The 14,858-nt window shown below is 56.2% G+C and overlaps 1 protein-coding gene across 2 annotated transcripts in view; it reads left to right on the plus strand.

The window, feature by feature from the left end:
• Positions 1 to 6,996: 6,996 nt before the first annotated feature.
• Positions 6,997 to 14,858, plus strand: part of MARK4 (microtubule affinity regulating kinase 4) — a 28,172-nt gene continuing 20,310 nt past the window's right edge. Inside the window, exons 1-4 of one of the 2 annotated variants that reach the window (XM_040634153.1) lie at positions 6,997 to 7,221; positions 11,547 to 11,747; positions 14,166 to 14,219; positions 14,324 to 14,372. In XM_040634153.1, the coding sequence (XP_040490087.1) occupies positions 7,171 to 7,221; positions 11,547 to 11,747; positions 14,166 to 14,219; positions 14,324 to 14,372 (355 nt within the window). In that variant the 5' untranslated portion in view covers positions 6,997 to 7,170. The remainder of the gene's footprint in view (positions 7,222 to 11,546; positions 11,748 to 14,165; positions 14,220 to 14,323; positions 14,373 to 14,858) is intronic. The other variant, XM_040634152.1, reaches the window with a different exon arrangement.

Genomic DNA, 14,858 nt, shown 5'->3' on the forward strand with positions numbered 1-14,858 from the left:
TCCCAGGCCTGCCCACTCTGAGTTGTCACTGTCTGGGGATGAGTCTGGGTCCCCCACTGGACTGTGAAGCCCTGAGAGGACAGGGTCAGGCTGTCTCAGTCACCACTGTGTCCCCAGTTCCCAGGGCAGGCGCTCAGGAAATGAATGGGTGCTAAACAGGAAACAAAGTAGGAGGAAAGGACCTCATTCTTTGTGGGTGAGGAGGAGTCAAGCTGGAGAGGTCAGTAAAGAGCAAGCCATGCAAGGCCTCGAAGGGCCATGAGGAGGGACTTGGGCTTTTTCCCAAGGACACTGGGGAGCCACGGAAGGACACTTTTTAAAATGATGAAATAGTTTAAATATTCAGAAATTCAGAAAAATTTAGAAAACAAACACCCCCTATGCCTCCAATCCTATCAGCATCCAATGCAAACATTCGCTCTATTTGGTTCAGGTTGGCTTTTTTTTTTTTTTTAAAGAATCAAGCATTACCGATGCACCGAACACCCCCCCTCCCCAACCCTGCGTGCTCCAGCCCTTCCTCAGGGAAAGCAGCATCCAGAATGTGGATCCATCCAAGCCGACTTTTTACCCTCTGCCTCCACAGACTTGTAGCCAGAAGTAATGTGTTGTTTCACGCAGTTTCAGACTCTATAAATGCTATCGTACTATGTGTATCCAGCAACCTGGTGCCCAGGGGCTGTCTTTTCGGCTCACGTACATGGGAGACGTATCCACGCCTCGCTCTGTGGCTCTAGGTGATTTCTCGCAAGTGTTGCGCGCTATTCCACTGTAGGGCTATGGCCAAACCGTGTCGGCTCTCAGCCATTCACACGTTCTCTTATTGCTGGACATGTAGGTTGTTTTGAACTGGGACACGTTCTGAGCAGGTGAGGGACAGGGTCAGGATCGGGCAGGTGGAGGGGAGGTGTGTGGAGCACCTGGAAGGAGGCCGATGCTCAGAGGGCCCTGAGTTGGCTGGGCTGTGAGGGAGAGCATCTCCTTTCATGGTGGAGACCCCCTTCTTTGCTGCCTGACTTCAGCCTCTAGACCTCAGCTGCTATTCCTCAAGCCTCTCTCCAGTCTCCATGTTCCCCTGTCCCGCAGGGAGGCAGTCACCATGGCGACCCTTGCCTGGAGCCCCCATGGCTGTGGGCTATTGATACTAGCCCCGCATACACACACACACACACACACACACACACACACACACACACACACACCACACGCCACACGCTGATTTCTCTTTCATTTTCCAAACAGGCTTCTCCATGTTCCGTCCCACAGATGGCTTCACCATCCCCCAGAACTGCCTCCATCACTCCCCAAAACCCCACCTCCCCCTCAAAACGGGGGGGCTCCCACTTCCCTCTAACAGAAGTCAGCATTACCCAAACTAGATTTGCCCCCCACCACTGGCTCCCACGTCCACCCTCAAACTGGATCCCATACCCTCAAACCATTCCCAGCATCCTCAGACCCCACCTCAACAACTGAAAAGTGGCCCCCTCGTCTCTCCCCTTCCTGGCTCCAACACCCGCCCCTGCAAACACTCCGACATCCTGCCCCCTCCAGCCCCCTCATCTGCCTCCCAGTGCCCAGCCCCTGACTCACTTCCGAGGCATCCCTCAAGCCCCCAGCCTCCTGACCTCCCACAGGATGTCTTGGCCACCAGCTTCCCTCTCTGGGCTCCGGCTCCTCCCCCTCTCCCCCCCCTCCCCGCCCCTGAGCTGCCAGCCTTTCCCCAAAGCCCTAAACCCTCCACGGGCAGCTTGACCCGTTTGCAGAAGGCAGCACCTCCAGTCCCCAGGTCGGTATGAGAGAACAGCCCTCACACAGAGTCCATGCTGGACCCCGACCACACAACCCCAGCCAGACCTTGCCCCCAGACAGTCCTGTCACCAGCTAGCCTGTTTCAAGTTCATGTACATCTTCCTTCCGAACCCCACCTCCTGCTCCCTCTCCATCCCAGCCCTGTCTCCTCTCCCATCTCCAAGCCCCCATCCCTCTCTGGCCCAGCTTCCCACCTGAGCTCAGAGGGCATCAGACCCAGCCGTGGCTCAGGTCTCGTCTCCCTTGATGGTCCAAGCTCTCCCGGCTTCTTTGAAGCTTCTCTGGATCCCCAGGGTCCCCAGATTCTTCTCTGCACCCTCCTTCTTCTCCCAGCTCCTCCTGCCCTCTCGCTGGCACCCTCCTGAGGTCAGACCCCTCATTCTCTCTTTCCCCACCCCCACCCCCGCCTCTCCTGGCTTCAGGGCATGTGTTCTCAGCACCTGTGGTCCAGCCCAGATCCAGGGGGCCCCCCAGGTTGGGGCATGCGGGTCCTGCCCCCTCCTCCAGCACACTCACCTCGTAGTCAGTGCCTTCGTCCCTCTGTCCCTGCTGCGGCTGTCCTGCCCTCAGAACTGCTGAGAGCTTGGAACTGGGGGGTTAGAGGAGGTCAATTTCCTGTCAGGAAACCCCTCCCTCTCTGGGGCCAGGGGCGGGAAGGACTCTTTATCTGTCTGCCCTTTTAGGCCAAGCTGGGGTTGGGCTGGGAAGGACAAGGCCACAGTCCAGCCCCCACCCTCACCCCCACCCGGAATCGCCCCCCCCTCCTGCCTGCTCTTCACGCCTTCCAAGGTGACAACACCATCCTGGGCACCCTGGGGAGACACCCAAGGCTGGACACGGGCCCAGAGCTCTCCTTCAGGGTCCTCACTCTGGAGTAGAGACATGGAGGGAGGTTCTGCTGGCCCAGAAGCTGGGATTAGAGGCCAAAAGGGGGTGGCACTGGGCATGGCTTTGGAATTGTGGTTCTCTGTGGTTCTTTCTGCCTAAAAGGCCCTGTCCCCATGTCCCTGCATGGCTCCCTCCTTTGACATTACCCTGGCCTCAGCTCCAGCATTCGTTCCTCAAAGGAGACATTCTCTGAGCAGCGGAAACTCTTCTCCACACCCCCCATGCCCTCTCTTCCCCAGGGACTGGCTCTGATTTGTCAATTCCTCTATATCACCTTCCTCAATTTGAATAAGATTTCTCTGACTCCCTTATAGAGCTCTTTCTTTAAAAAAAAAAAAAAGATTTTATTTATTTGTCAGAAAGAAAGCACAAGCAGGGGGAGCGGCAGGCAGAGGGAGAGGGAGAAGCAGGCTCTCCGCTGACCGGGGAATCCAATGAGGGACTTGATCCCAGGACCCTGAGATCATGACCTGAGCTGAGGGCAGATGCTTAACTGACTGAGCCACCCAGACGTCCCTCCCTTGTGTAGTTTCTGACTCTCCCACTGGAATGTGAATTCAAAGCAGATTTTGCTTATCTTGTTCATCTCTGTATCCCTAGATATGTGCCTGGCACATAGTAAGTGCTCACTAAAGATTTATTAACCAAATGCACACATGGGGATAGATTAGAGCTAAGGATTGGAAGCTGGGGATGCCTATGGCAGGTGCAGTGGGGGCTGAGAATGTGTTGGGGACCGGGTGGGGTTAAATGCAGGATTAGGGTTACTTTTAAGGTTTTAGGTTTAGGTGGTCTTTCTGGAGCTCAGGCACAGTGTCCCTGGTGTTAGGCCTGGGACAAGAGAGCACTAGGCAAAGTTGGGGTTGGTGTGGGATTAGGGTCAGGGCTGGGCTCAGGGATCACTCCTTCTCTCTGGGCCCCAGGAAGGGCTCTGTAGACACTTAGGCTGGGAGACATGGGTCAGGGGTTAAGATTCCAAGGTCTTAAGGCCTCAAATCAAGGACTGGATTTGCCAGACAATGGGCCCTGGGAAAGGGTCTGGTTGAGTGACTTGAGTGACTGAGTGATGGGGGGGGGGGGCTTTGTCCTCAGCAGCAGGTCAGTGTGGATCGTGGTAATCAGAAGACCCATGAGTAGCTCTGGCTGGAACCAGCTGGCCTGTTGTGGGCTGTGACAGCTGCTTCAGACCTCCTCTTTTTTTAAATTTAATTTTTTATTGATATGTAATTCACATGTCATAAAATTCACCCTTTTGGGGGGGGCAGAGAGAGTTCTCTCTCTCTCTCTCTCTTTTTAAGATTTTATTTATTTATTTGTCAGAGAGAGAGAGTACAAGCAGGGGGAGTGGCAGGCAGAGGAAGAAGCAGACTCCTCGCTGAGCATGGAGCCCAATGTGGGACCCAATTGGGATCATGACCTGAGCCGAAGGCAGATACTTAACCGACTAGCCACCCAGTCATCCCGGGACAGAGAGAGATCTTAAGCAGATGACTCCACATCCAGCGCGGAGCCCCAGGCAGGGCTCAGTCTTACCACCCTGAGATCATGACCTGAGCCAAAATCAAGAGTGGGTAGCTTAATAGAGCCACTTGGGTGCCCCTAAAATTCACCCTTTTAAAGTGCACAAATTCAGTGGTTTTGAGTATATTCACAAGGATGCAGCAACTGTCACCACTATCTAATTCCAGAACATTTTCACCACCTCAGAAAGAAACCTATAACCATTAGCAGCCCCTCCCCATTCCCCTTTGCTTCCAGCCCCATGGATTTCCCTATTCCAGACATCCCACATAAAGAGAATTATACAGTAAGTGGTCTTTTGCGTCGGGCTACTTTCGCTAAGCATACTGTTTTTAAGGTTCATCATTTTGTCGCCTCCCCCCTCATTTAGCCTCAGTCCCCAGTCTGGGAAATGGGGTGGGGCCAGTACTGGGGTCAGGGGAGCCTGGGTGGGGCCTGAGGTGTGGTGGGCAGGTGTGTGTAGGGAGGTGATCTGCTGCTCCCTCGTGGTGGCTAGGAGAACTGCAGCTCTCCCTGCTAAGCCTGGGAAGGAGTGACTCAGCTCCCCCAAGCCAGCCCCAAGACCCCACCCCTCACCCTGCAGAGCCCTTGGGATCTCAAAACTTCTAGAACACCAACCTGAACTCCTCCCTCTCTGCATCGTACCATCCCTGAGACTCCTTGGGCCCCACCTGCTGAGTAATGTCATCCACTTATAAATAAAGTTCTAATCTGTTCGCGTGCGAGGCATTTACATATACAGTCTTATTCATTTACTGCAGACTGAGGTTGCTGCTATTATTTTTCAGGGACAGGAAGCCATAGTGGTTAAGAGTCCAAGTTCCAGAGTTTGGAGGAACTTGGTTTCAAATCTCAGTCCCCCCGCTCACCAGCCATGTGACCTTCAGCATGTGATTTTTTTTTTTTTTTTTTTTTTTTAATTCTTAGGCTCTCTGTTTCCCCATGTGTAAGTGGGGCTGATGATGGTCCAACCTCACAGGGTGGCAGAAGGATAAAGGGCTCCAAGCCCGGCACAAAGGAAGCCTCTGTGAGTCTATGTAGCTGATAGTATCAACCAGTGATGTGCTGTTAAATGTTTCACAACCAGCTGTCTGGGGGGCGGGAAGCCTTGATTTGTGGCGTTTGCCAATTTCTATGGTGTAAATATTCCCACCATGACTAATTCAAGCTCGAAATCAGTGACGTCACTAAAAGCGGTTTTGGGGAAAGAGATACGCAGTAGCAGGTTGTACAGTCGTAGCTCTGTGAACGCACAATAGATGGAATAACCTCAGGATCACAGGTAATAGTAAAATGTGGTAAAATAATTAGGTTGTGATGAGTACGTATTACCCTTGTTTTCAATATAATTTATTTAATTACATGTTTGCATAATTTAATTTTTTTAATGGCTGTTTAACAACCAGTTCCAAAATTCCTGCGACTTTAACAGCTCACTCGAGCTGACTCCAACACACTGCTGTTAGCATCACACCCCTATTTTAGAAAGGGAAACGGAGGCTCGAGAAGATGGTCAGTCAGACAGGGGCAGGGCATGGACCCCAACCATGCAAGGGCTGTGGGATTCTGGGGCCAGGGCGGGTTATGCAATGCCCCTCTTTCTTTCATCCCATTCTGGTCTAGAGGGCATGGGTGGTCCCCACAGTCCTGGGTGACCTCAGCGAAGCCCTTGCCTCTCTAGTTTCTGTTTGCCCATCCAGACGGCAGCTGCGCCCTGCAGGTGAATACTTACACAGGGCTCTTTGGCACCTGCTTCAGCCCCGCCAGGAAGGCAACACGTCGACCCTTCCCCTCACTTTATAGGTTTGGAAACTGAGGTCCGCCCTGAGTCACAGAGCTATGCGGAGAGTGCACACCCCAGCTGAGGTGCACAGCAGCGGAACCGGCAGCCACGACCTCGGGCTCCGGAGTTTTCTGGGAGGTGGGAGGCAGCATCGCTAGAGATGGTGGTCAGGCTTCGGCAGTGGCTCTGCCTAGCACACTGCGCCCCCAGCACCCTTAGCCCTACGGTTCCAAGAACTTCCTGGGGCCCTCGACTGGAGAGAGGGTGGGCTGGGAAGGGAGAATGTGGACAGCGCCGTCTGCCTGTTCTCGTCCCTGGGGGCTTCTCTGCCTGTCTCTGTCTGCATTCTCTTCACAGGTCTCTGAGTCTCTGTCTCTCTTTGTCTCTTTTTGCCTCTCCCTCCGTCTCCGTGTGTGGGTCTTTCAGGCTTTGTGGCGCTCCGTGTCTCTGTTCTCTCTGAATCTCTGTCTCTTTGTGTGTGTCTCTTTCCCTCTGTTTTCTCCCTCTTTCTTTCTCTTATTGTCGCTCCGATCTTTTGGCTCCCTTTACATCTCTTTGTGTGTCTGGCTTTCTCCCCACCTCTGTCCCTCTCTCCTTGTGTCTCTTTGTCTCTGTCTATCTCTGCGTCTCTCAGTATCTTTCTCTGCGTCTTTGGCGCTCTGCCCCGGCGTTTCTCTCCCCTTCTCTTCCGGTGAGTCTCCACTCTCCTGTGAGAACACGCTCCCTACCGACGCGCCCAGACCTGCCTCCGCCCCCAGAGCCCCGGGCTAGCCCGGGCCTGCGCCTTTAAGGGCCGGCGGCAGGGGGCGGGGTCTCGGCGGCCCCGCCCTGCCCGCCCCTCCCCCTGACGTCCCTTCCTCCCTGGCCCCTCCACCGCCTCCCTCCGCCGCCGCCCGGGCCGGCTCCGCGCCCCCTCCCCGGCCCCCGCCCGCCTGCCCGCCGCCCCCATGGCGCCCCGGGCCCCCACTGCACGGAGCCACTAGGACCCTCGGCGTCCCCTTCCCTTCCCCGCCCTGCCCCCTTCTCCCGCGGCGCGAACCCGGGTGTCCACGGCGCCCAGCTTTTGAGCTCACGTCTCCAGGCCAGCGGGGGGGGAGGGGAAGAGAGGGGACCCCGGACCCCCGCCCCCCCCACCCGGCCGCCCAGTCCCCCGGGACCCGGAGAAAATGTCTTCGCGGACGGCGCTGGCCCCGGGCAACGATCGGAACTCGGACACGGTGAGTGGGGCCCGGCCCCTTGGGGAGCGCCGGTCGGGTTCAGCCGCCGAACCCCTCGTCCTGGTGTGCCCCTCGCCGCACGAGCCTCTACCTTCATCCCCCGGGCCCGGCCCAGCTTGTCACCTCCCGACCCCCGCCCGGACTTCCAGGCCTCTCGACCCTCCCCCACTCCAGCTCAGCCCGACCCCTGGGGACGCCCCTCTCTCGGGACCCCTCTCTTGTCCCTCTGCAGACCGCTTCCGCTCGGGTCTCTTCCCTCCAGGAAGCCCCCTCCTCTGCCTTCCAGGAGCCCCTCCCTTCTCCGGCGTGTTCTTAAGCCCCTTCCCCTCCTGGCCGCCCGCATCCGACAACTCGCCCCCTCCCGGATTTGCAGGGCTCCTGACCCCAAGGCCGGGCCCTGGCTCTCTCCCAGGAAGGCCTGGCCCAGTCCCGCCTCTGGCTCCGGCCTTCCCCATCTGGATGTGGGTGCCGGGCTCCCCAGGAGCCCCCCTGTTCTCATTCTCAGCCCTCCGCCCCTCTGGATCCTCCCGGATCCTGTGGGCACCCCCTCACAGGAAGCCGGTTTCCACCTTTTCCTGGGCCCAGGGCCCTTTCTAGCTTGTTCAAGGTCTCTGCACTCCCAGGCCTGGCCCCTATCTTCCAAGCAGCCCTGTCCCTGGATTCCCAGTACCCTGGGACCCCCATTGCCCCCCGGACCCTCTCTGGGCTCTTCTCCCAGGCAGCCTTGGCCTCCAACTTCCAGGGCCCTAGCCTAGTCTGGGATTTCTAGGCCCTGGACTAGGCTGACTCCAGGCCTCATCCTCCCTGTATCAACTCCTCAGTGCCAGGCAAGCCCCCTCCCCAAGCCCCCAACCCCTTGATCCCCTCCTAGGCCAGGAGCTTCCTCCCAGGACACCACCTCTTTCTCCAGGTGCCCATCCCTTTTGCCCCGGGGCCTCCCTCTTCCTTGGGGGTGGTGGTGGTCCGGCCTCCCAGGGAGACCTCCTTCTCAGCTTTGGAGACCTCTCCCAGCTCACAAGGCTGGGCCCCAGATCCCTCTTCCAGAAGACTCCTGGACTCGAAGCCTGTGGTCTTGCCCTGGCTGTAAGCCCTCTTCTCTTGGGGTCTGTCTGCTGGAAACCTCCTCCCCAAGTTTCTAGGTCCCTTTGACCTCCATAAGGCTCAGGCTTTATTCTTCTGGGCTTCCCCTTGTCCAGCAAGCCCCTTCTCCAGGACTCCCATGCTCCTGGACCTTTCTCTGCTTCCAAAGACTAGAAACTCCTAGAAACCCCCTCCTTTAACTTCTAGGAGTTTCCTTGGCTCCTCTGAGTTCCACTGCCCCATGGCTTTAACACTTCCCATTATTCCCAGGCCCCCTGTCCCTATACCACAGCCCAGAACAATCCTGGGAGACCCCCCTCCCCATATCCACGGTTTCTGATTACTCTCAGCCCTTCTAAAGGGCCTCCCACCACCCCCAGCTGGGGTCTTTGTCCCTCCCCCACCCCAGGCCTCTGCCAGGTCCCTGCACCCCCACCCAGCCACCCTCACTCCAGATCCCCCACCAGAGAGACTGAGCTCCATCCCTTCATCCTGCAAGACCCTCCCTCCACCCCACTACCGCTGCCACCTCCGCCGCCGCCGCCACAGCCCACACACGATAGGCCAGACTCTGATTTGGAGTCTCCAATGAGATCGCCACCCTTTCCCTAAGTCACTCAGGAAGTGCCAGGGAGCCCACTTGCCGGGGTCAAATGCTGGCTCTCTCTCTGCCAGCCTGTTTGCGCTGTGTTCCTTTCTGAGCCTCAGTTTCCTGCTCTGGAAAATGGGGATGATCACTTGAGTCCCTCAGAGGATTACTCGAGATGACACGGGGGAAGCCTGGTACACAGGACGCGCTCCACACATGTCCGCTGCTATCGTGACTGTGGCTATGAGTCAGACGGGCCCAGGAGCTCAAGGCTCCCCTCCCTGCTCCGAGCCTCAGTCTATCTCGAAATGGGGTTGATAGCACCTCCCTGTGAGGGATGTTTTAGGGAGCCAAGGAGGTTATGTGAGTAAGATGCACTTGTGGCTGCATTATAATTGTTGCTTTGGTTATTCCGATAAGCATGGGTTCAAATCTAGTTTCTGTCCCTCCCTAGCTGTGTGACCTCAGACAAGTGACGTCACCGCCGTGAGCCTCGGTGTCCTCATCTGTAAAATGGGGCTCATCCAAGCACTTCCTCCTCTTTCGTGGTCCAGATTTGTGCCTGGTGGGCATTTGAGGAGGGCCAGTCCCCTTCTCTCCTCTTGTCTCCTGTCCTCCCAACTAGTGTGTAAGTCCTGCGTGTCTGTCCTGGCTGGGGCTCACCTCTCCCTTTGGAACTAGAGGTCGCAGGCTCCTCCCCTGCCACCCAGTTACTATGACGACAGCCATGTGGGGTCATGCTCCCCCACCCCAAGTTCCAGGCCCCCTCCCACCGCTGATCTCTCTGCAGGTTCCCTAGCAACAGGCCTGGTGTTGGGGCGCCAGCCGGGCGGGAGGGAGGGAGCCGGGCCAGCTGGTGGTGCCGGCCAATTTTAGCTCCCACCCCCGGCCCCTGGGGGCTCTGTCACCCACTGCCCCAGCCGCCCCTTGCAGGGGTCCCTCAGGCATGCTGCTTTCAGTGGGGTGCCAGCCCACCCCCAGTTTGGCTTCCCTGGTGCCACCTGAGGGGGATTCTTCTCCAAGCCCTGATCTCGGTGGGGATCAGGGGCCTTATCAGCCAGGATCTCCACCTCCCTTCCCGCCCTCCCTCCCCTGGGAGGAGACCTGGGGTTGTGAGCAGCTCAGTGGGATGTTGGAAAGAGCTCAGCACTCAGGAGCCAGCAGGCCTGGGACCGAATCCCTGGCAGTCTGCTTCTCTGCCCTGTGACCTTGGCCGAGGTACTCACCCTGCCCCAGCCTTGGGGGTCCCTGTCTGGAGAATGTGGATGGTAACCGGACCCACGCGGGAGGGCACAGTGGGCGGCGGGAATGTGGTTAGGGCTTCCGCGGTGGCGGGGGTCCTTCTGTGCCTCTTGGGGGAACTGTGTGACCTTGACAAGGTACCTTCTCTCTCCAAGCCTCAGTTTCTCCTCTGGACTATGAGGATGTAGGTACCGCCATCACTGGGCTCCCGTGGGAATTCAGTGGAGATGAAGTGCTTACTAGCCCGAGCCTTGGCCCATAGTAAAAGCAGCATAATAAAAACATGTAGGAGTTTGAGTCAGTGTGATAGGGCGATGGTGAGGGACAGCAACTCTGGGGTGAACTCTGTCCTGCTCTGGGCCTCAGTTTCCCTACCTTAAGACGGGGATGATGACCGAATCGGACATCATCCCTGTTAAGTAGCCCTGTGGATTCCCTGTTGCCTACCTGGCCTTTCTGCTCCTCAGCTCCCTTTGTCCCCCGCGTCCCACCCCGACCTCCAGGAAGGGCACGGGGGCAGCACAGGGCGTGAGCAGAGCCTCCTCGGCTGGGGCCTCTGGCTCCCTCCGCCGCCTGCACCCTGGGCCCCAGCGCTGAAAGGGAGGCACAGTCCGTGGGGCTCACAATCAGGACAGGGCAGCCTGGAGCAGGCAGTGACCTGCGGGGGAGAGGCCCAGGAGGGACAGGACGGCAGGAACAGGACGTCGGGGACAGATGGGAGCGCGGGCGTGGGAGACAGCGGGTCAGGAGCCACCGTGGTTCCCAGGGTAGTGGTGGGGCCACGGGGGAGGCAACAGTGTTTCCACAGGAGGAAGGTAACAGTGTGGGGCTGGAAGGTCAGGGCAGAATGAAAGAATGTTGGTTACAGCGTTTGGAGTCGAATTTGGGGCAAGAAGAATTGGGAGAAAATGTTAGAAGCAGTAAGCTGGAAATAAAATGCTGCTCTTGGGGTTCAGAGTAGAATGGGGGGGCGGACGGGGAGGTGATGGGTGACCCGGGATGTCGAGAGCAGCAAGAGAGACCTGGGGCGGAGTTGAACCCAGATCGAGGACACAGATCGGGATTGAGGGCTGCAGCATTTGGAATAAAATACTGTGGTCCCAGCACCTGGAAAAGGAAGTTGGGGGTAGACTCACTGCTGGGGGTGGGGGGGAGCGAGGAGGAGCCTGATGTCTGGAACCCGGATGCTGCAGAGTTGGGGGGGGCCCAGCGTTTTTGTTCTTGGAGGCGTCCTCTTGTAGAGAGAGATGGGGGACCCCCAAAGGCAGCATGCTTCTGTCTGGCCTGGGTTTGAGAAGGACCACGAAGGGGTCAGTGGCCGTGGCTGGAGTCAACCTCCCCAGCCCCCGGGAGCCACGGAAGACGGGATCAGATGGGTGCTGCCCAGCACTCACGCTCTGTCTCCCCTGTCCAGCATGGCACCTTGGGCAGTGGCCGCTCCTCAGACAAGGGACCGTCCTGGTCCAGCCGCTCCCTGGGTGCCCGCTGCCGAAACTCCATCGCCTCCTGTCCCGAAGAGCAGCCCCACGTGGGCAACTACCGCCTGCTGAGAACCATCGGGAAGGGCAACTTTGCCAAAGTCAAGCTGGCCCGGCACATCCTCACCGGCCGGGAGGTGAGTAGGGGGAGGGGCGGGCCGCGGGGCCCAGTCCTGCCGCACCAGCGCTGCGGGAGGTGGGGCGAGGTCAGACTTGGCCCTCGCTTTGCCTCGTGACCTCAGGTAAGTCCCTGCCTCTCTCCGGGACAGGTCAGGACATCTCAGATTTGTCCAGAAGCATCCAAGTAGAATTGGGTACCGTGGGAATTCAGTGTAGATGAGGTCCTTATTAGCCCAGGACTTGGCCCGTAGTAAAGGCTGTTTAATAAAAAATGATGTGGGTGGGGTGCCTGGCTGGCCCAATCAGTAGACAATGTGACTCTTGATCTCCGGGTCATGAGTTCAAGCCCCACGTTGGGCCTAGAGCTTAAAAAAAAAAAAATTATGTGGGAGTGTGAGGTAATGGTGAAGGACATCAGCTCTAGAGTGAATTATGTCCACCTCTGGGCCTCAGTCCCCCCACCCCCCGCCCAAAAGAGGGATGATGGCACATTAATGACCAGTACTCATCAAATGTCGGTCATCATCCCTGGAATTGTCGGGAACTCTCAGATTGCAGGCAGAGCCGTGCGTTGCGTTTCTAAGAATTCACATGGCTTTTGTGTCTAAACCCAGACCACCTCCCTTTTGCAGTGGGGGTTCCATCAAATCTTGTAGCGATCTTCATGAGACCACACGAGAACTCACCGGAGTTCTCAGTCTTCCACAAGTCCCTCCTCCCTGGCTCCAGAGTATGGCAACATTACTGCACCCACACAGACCTTGTAACCCAGATATGAAGCCTCTCACTCACACCAGGGGGGAGGATATGACTCCTCTGTTCCCCTTTAATTTGAGAGGACGTGGCTGGAGCGATTTCCCCTGCCTCGGATGAACTCTCTCCTGCCCGCATGCCGTCCACACCAGACACACAAAAAGACACCAGGCCCCTATGGTTTTATAGGCATATTCTACCAAGCATTCCGACTTTATGCCAGTCCTTCCAGAGACTAACCAAAGAGGTTCCACTGCCCAGCTGATTTTAAGAGCTAGCTGGGCGATGCCCAAGACGTCAAAACGAGATACGAATGCCATTATGAGCTGGCCTGACATGTGAACATAGATCCAAAAATCCGAAACAAAACATTAGCAAAGAGACCAGGCACGTCAGTTAAAGAAAGCCGTGTGGTGACAAAGCTGGTTCGTCCCAGGAATGCACAGTTCTTTTCAAATTGACAATTTATTCATGTACTTTGCACATTCCCAGATTCAAGGAGGGAAACCATATGATCGTCTCAATACTGGCATGAAAAGTGCTTGACAAAATTAAAAACCCGTTCGTGAGGATATGAGGAAAGCTAACAGACCCTCTCCTGCACGAAGAACGCATCATTCCCCTTGTGTGGCTCTCGAACTTGATTCTAGGGGCTTCCTAGAGGACCAGCTTCTAAGGAAACAGGGCCTCCCAGGGGAAGGATTCTGTAATCCAGGGGATCTGGGGGTGGCCCCAAAACCCTTTGGGAAAGCTATAGACCTAGAGCTGAATTAAGACTTTTAAAGGTCCCTCGCTACTGAAAAACTTAAGGAGCTCTGCCCCAAAGTGCAGTTCAAAATAGAAACTTAGCCCCACCGCAGGATACATATAAGGAGAGTTCACTAGCTTTCTGATTCTTCCCCCACATTGACTGCTCAAAGCTCTTTTAAAACTAGGGGTTCCTGGCTGGCTCTGTCGGAAGAGCCTGCAGCTCTTGATCTTAGGGTCGTGAGTTCAAGCCCCACGTTGGGGGGAGAGATTACTTTTTTAAAAAACTTAAAAAATAAACTATATAGATGTTCTTCAGTTTCAAAGGTTTAAGGGGTAAACTTGATCAGGCTGCACGAGTTCAAATCCCAGCCCACAAACTTACTATCCATGTAACCTTGGCCAACTGCCTGAACAGCTCTGTGCCTCAGTTTCCCAGGTTGTAAAATGGGGATAATTTTAGCACTTACACTGTGAGGGTTGAAAGAGTTCTCGTTCGTAAAGCACACAGACTGAGGCCAGGTGACTCCTCGGGAAATGTTAGCTACACTTATTTATTGTTTCACAGTTCACACGTTCAAGGCAAAAAAGAAGGCTTCCTGGGTGAATGGTCTGAGGTGCCCTCACGATGGGGCCCCCGAAAGGTCTCACTCTCACACACATTCACACAGGCCCCTGGAGCAGCCCTACCCAGGCCCTGCTGTGGAATAGAGGATATTTCCCTGTAGAAGTCGGGGAGCACTGGACACAGTTGGGAACAGCTTGTGCAAAGGTCCTGAGGCCCAGATCTCCGATCCACCAGGAATGGCCCTGATGGAGGGCTTTCTGTGAGAGGGGACAAAGGAAGGACACCCCTGGGTGATCTGGGTTGGGAGGGCCTTTCTCAACTCAGGCCCTCGACACCCTCATCTTTTACCCTTTCCTTCCACCTCCAGGTTGCCATCAAGATCATTGACAAAACCCAGCTGAACCCCAGCAGCCTGCAGAAAGTGAGGCCTAGGGAGAGGGCGCAGGGTGGGGACAAGGTTGAGAAAAGGGTCATTGAAACCGCCCACCCTCATCTTTCTCTTTCTTCTTTTCTGGCCATGCCCAGCTGTTCCGGGAAGTCCGCATCATGAAGGGCCTAAACCACCCCAACATCGGTGAGGAGGGGAAGAGTGTGGGCTCAGAGGGGCACTTGGCGGAGGAGAGAGTTGGGGAACAGAAGAACCGGCAGTTTCCACAGTTAGACCTGTTTTCTCTGTGTAGTATCACTGCTCACTGGCTGTGTGACCTTGGGCCAGTCACTTAACCTCTCTGAGCTTCTTTATAAGAAGGCCTACGTCAAGGTCACTGTGGGGATTGGATAAGATCAAGCATTCGAAACACTCCATTCAGAGCTAAGCTGGGGGAGCTGGTGTGATTACCGTCAGCAGCAGCAGCGAGCACTGTCCTTGTCATCATGAGGCACAGGGGAGACAGGATTTAGCCTGGCCTGGATGTGGCCACAGTAGTTACTCATCCACGTGTTTGTTCCCTCAGAGAGTGTTTATTGAGTTTATTGAGTTTCTTCCCATAAGCGGGGAACAAAACGGACCCAAATCTCGACCTCATAGAGCTGCCTTCTTGTGAGAGAGAAAGTGGGAAAG

The sequence above is a fragment of the Ursus maritimus genome, unplaced genomic scaffold (genome assembly GCF_017311325.1).
Source record: "Ursus maritimus isolate PB19 unplaced genomic scaffold, ASM1731132v1 scaffold_19, whole genome shotgun sequence".
NCBI classification, from domain to species: domain Eukaryota; kingdom Metazoa; phylum Chordata; class Mammalia; order Carnivora; family Ursidae; genus Ursus; species Ursus maritimus.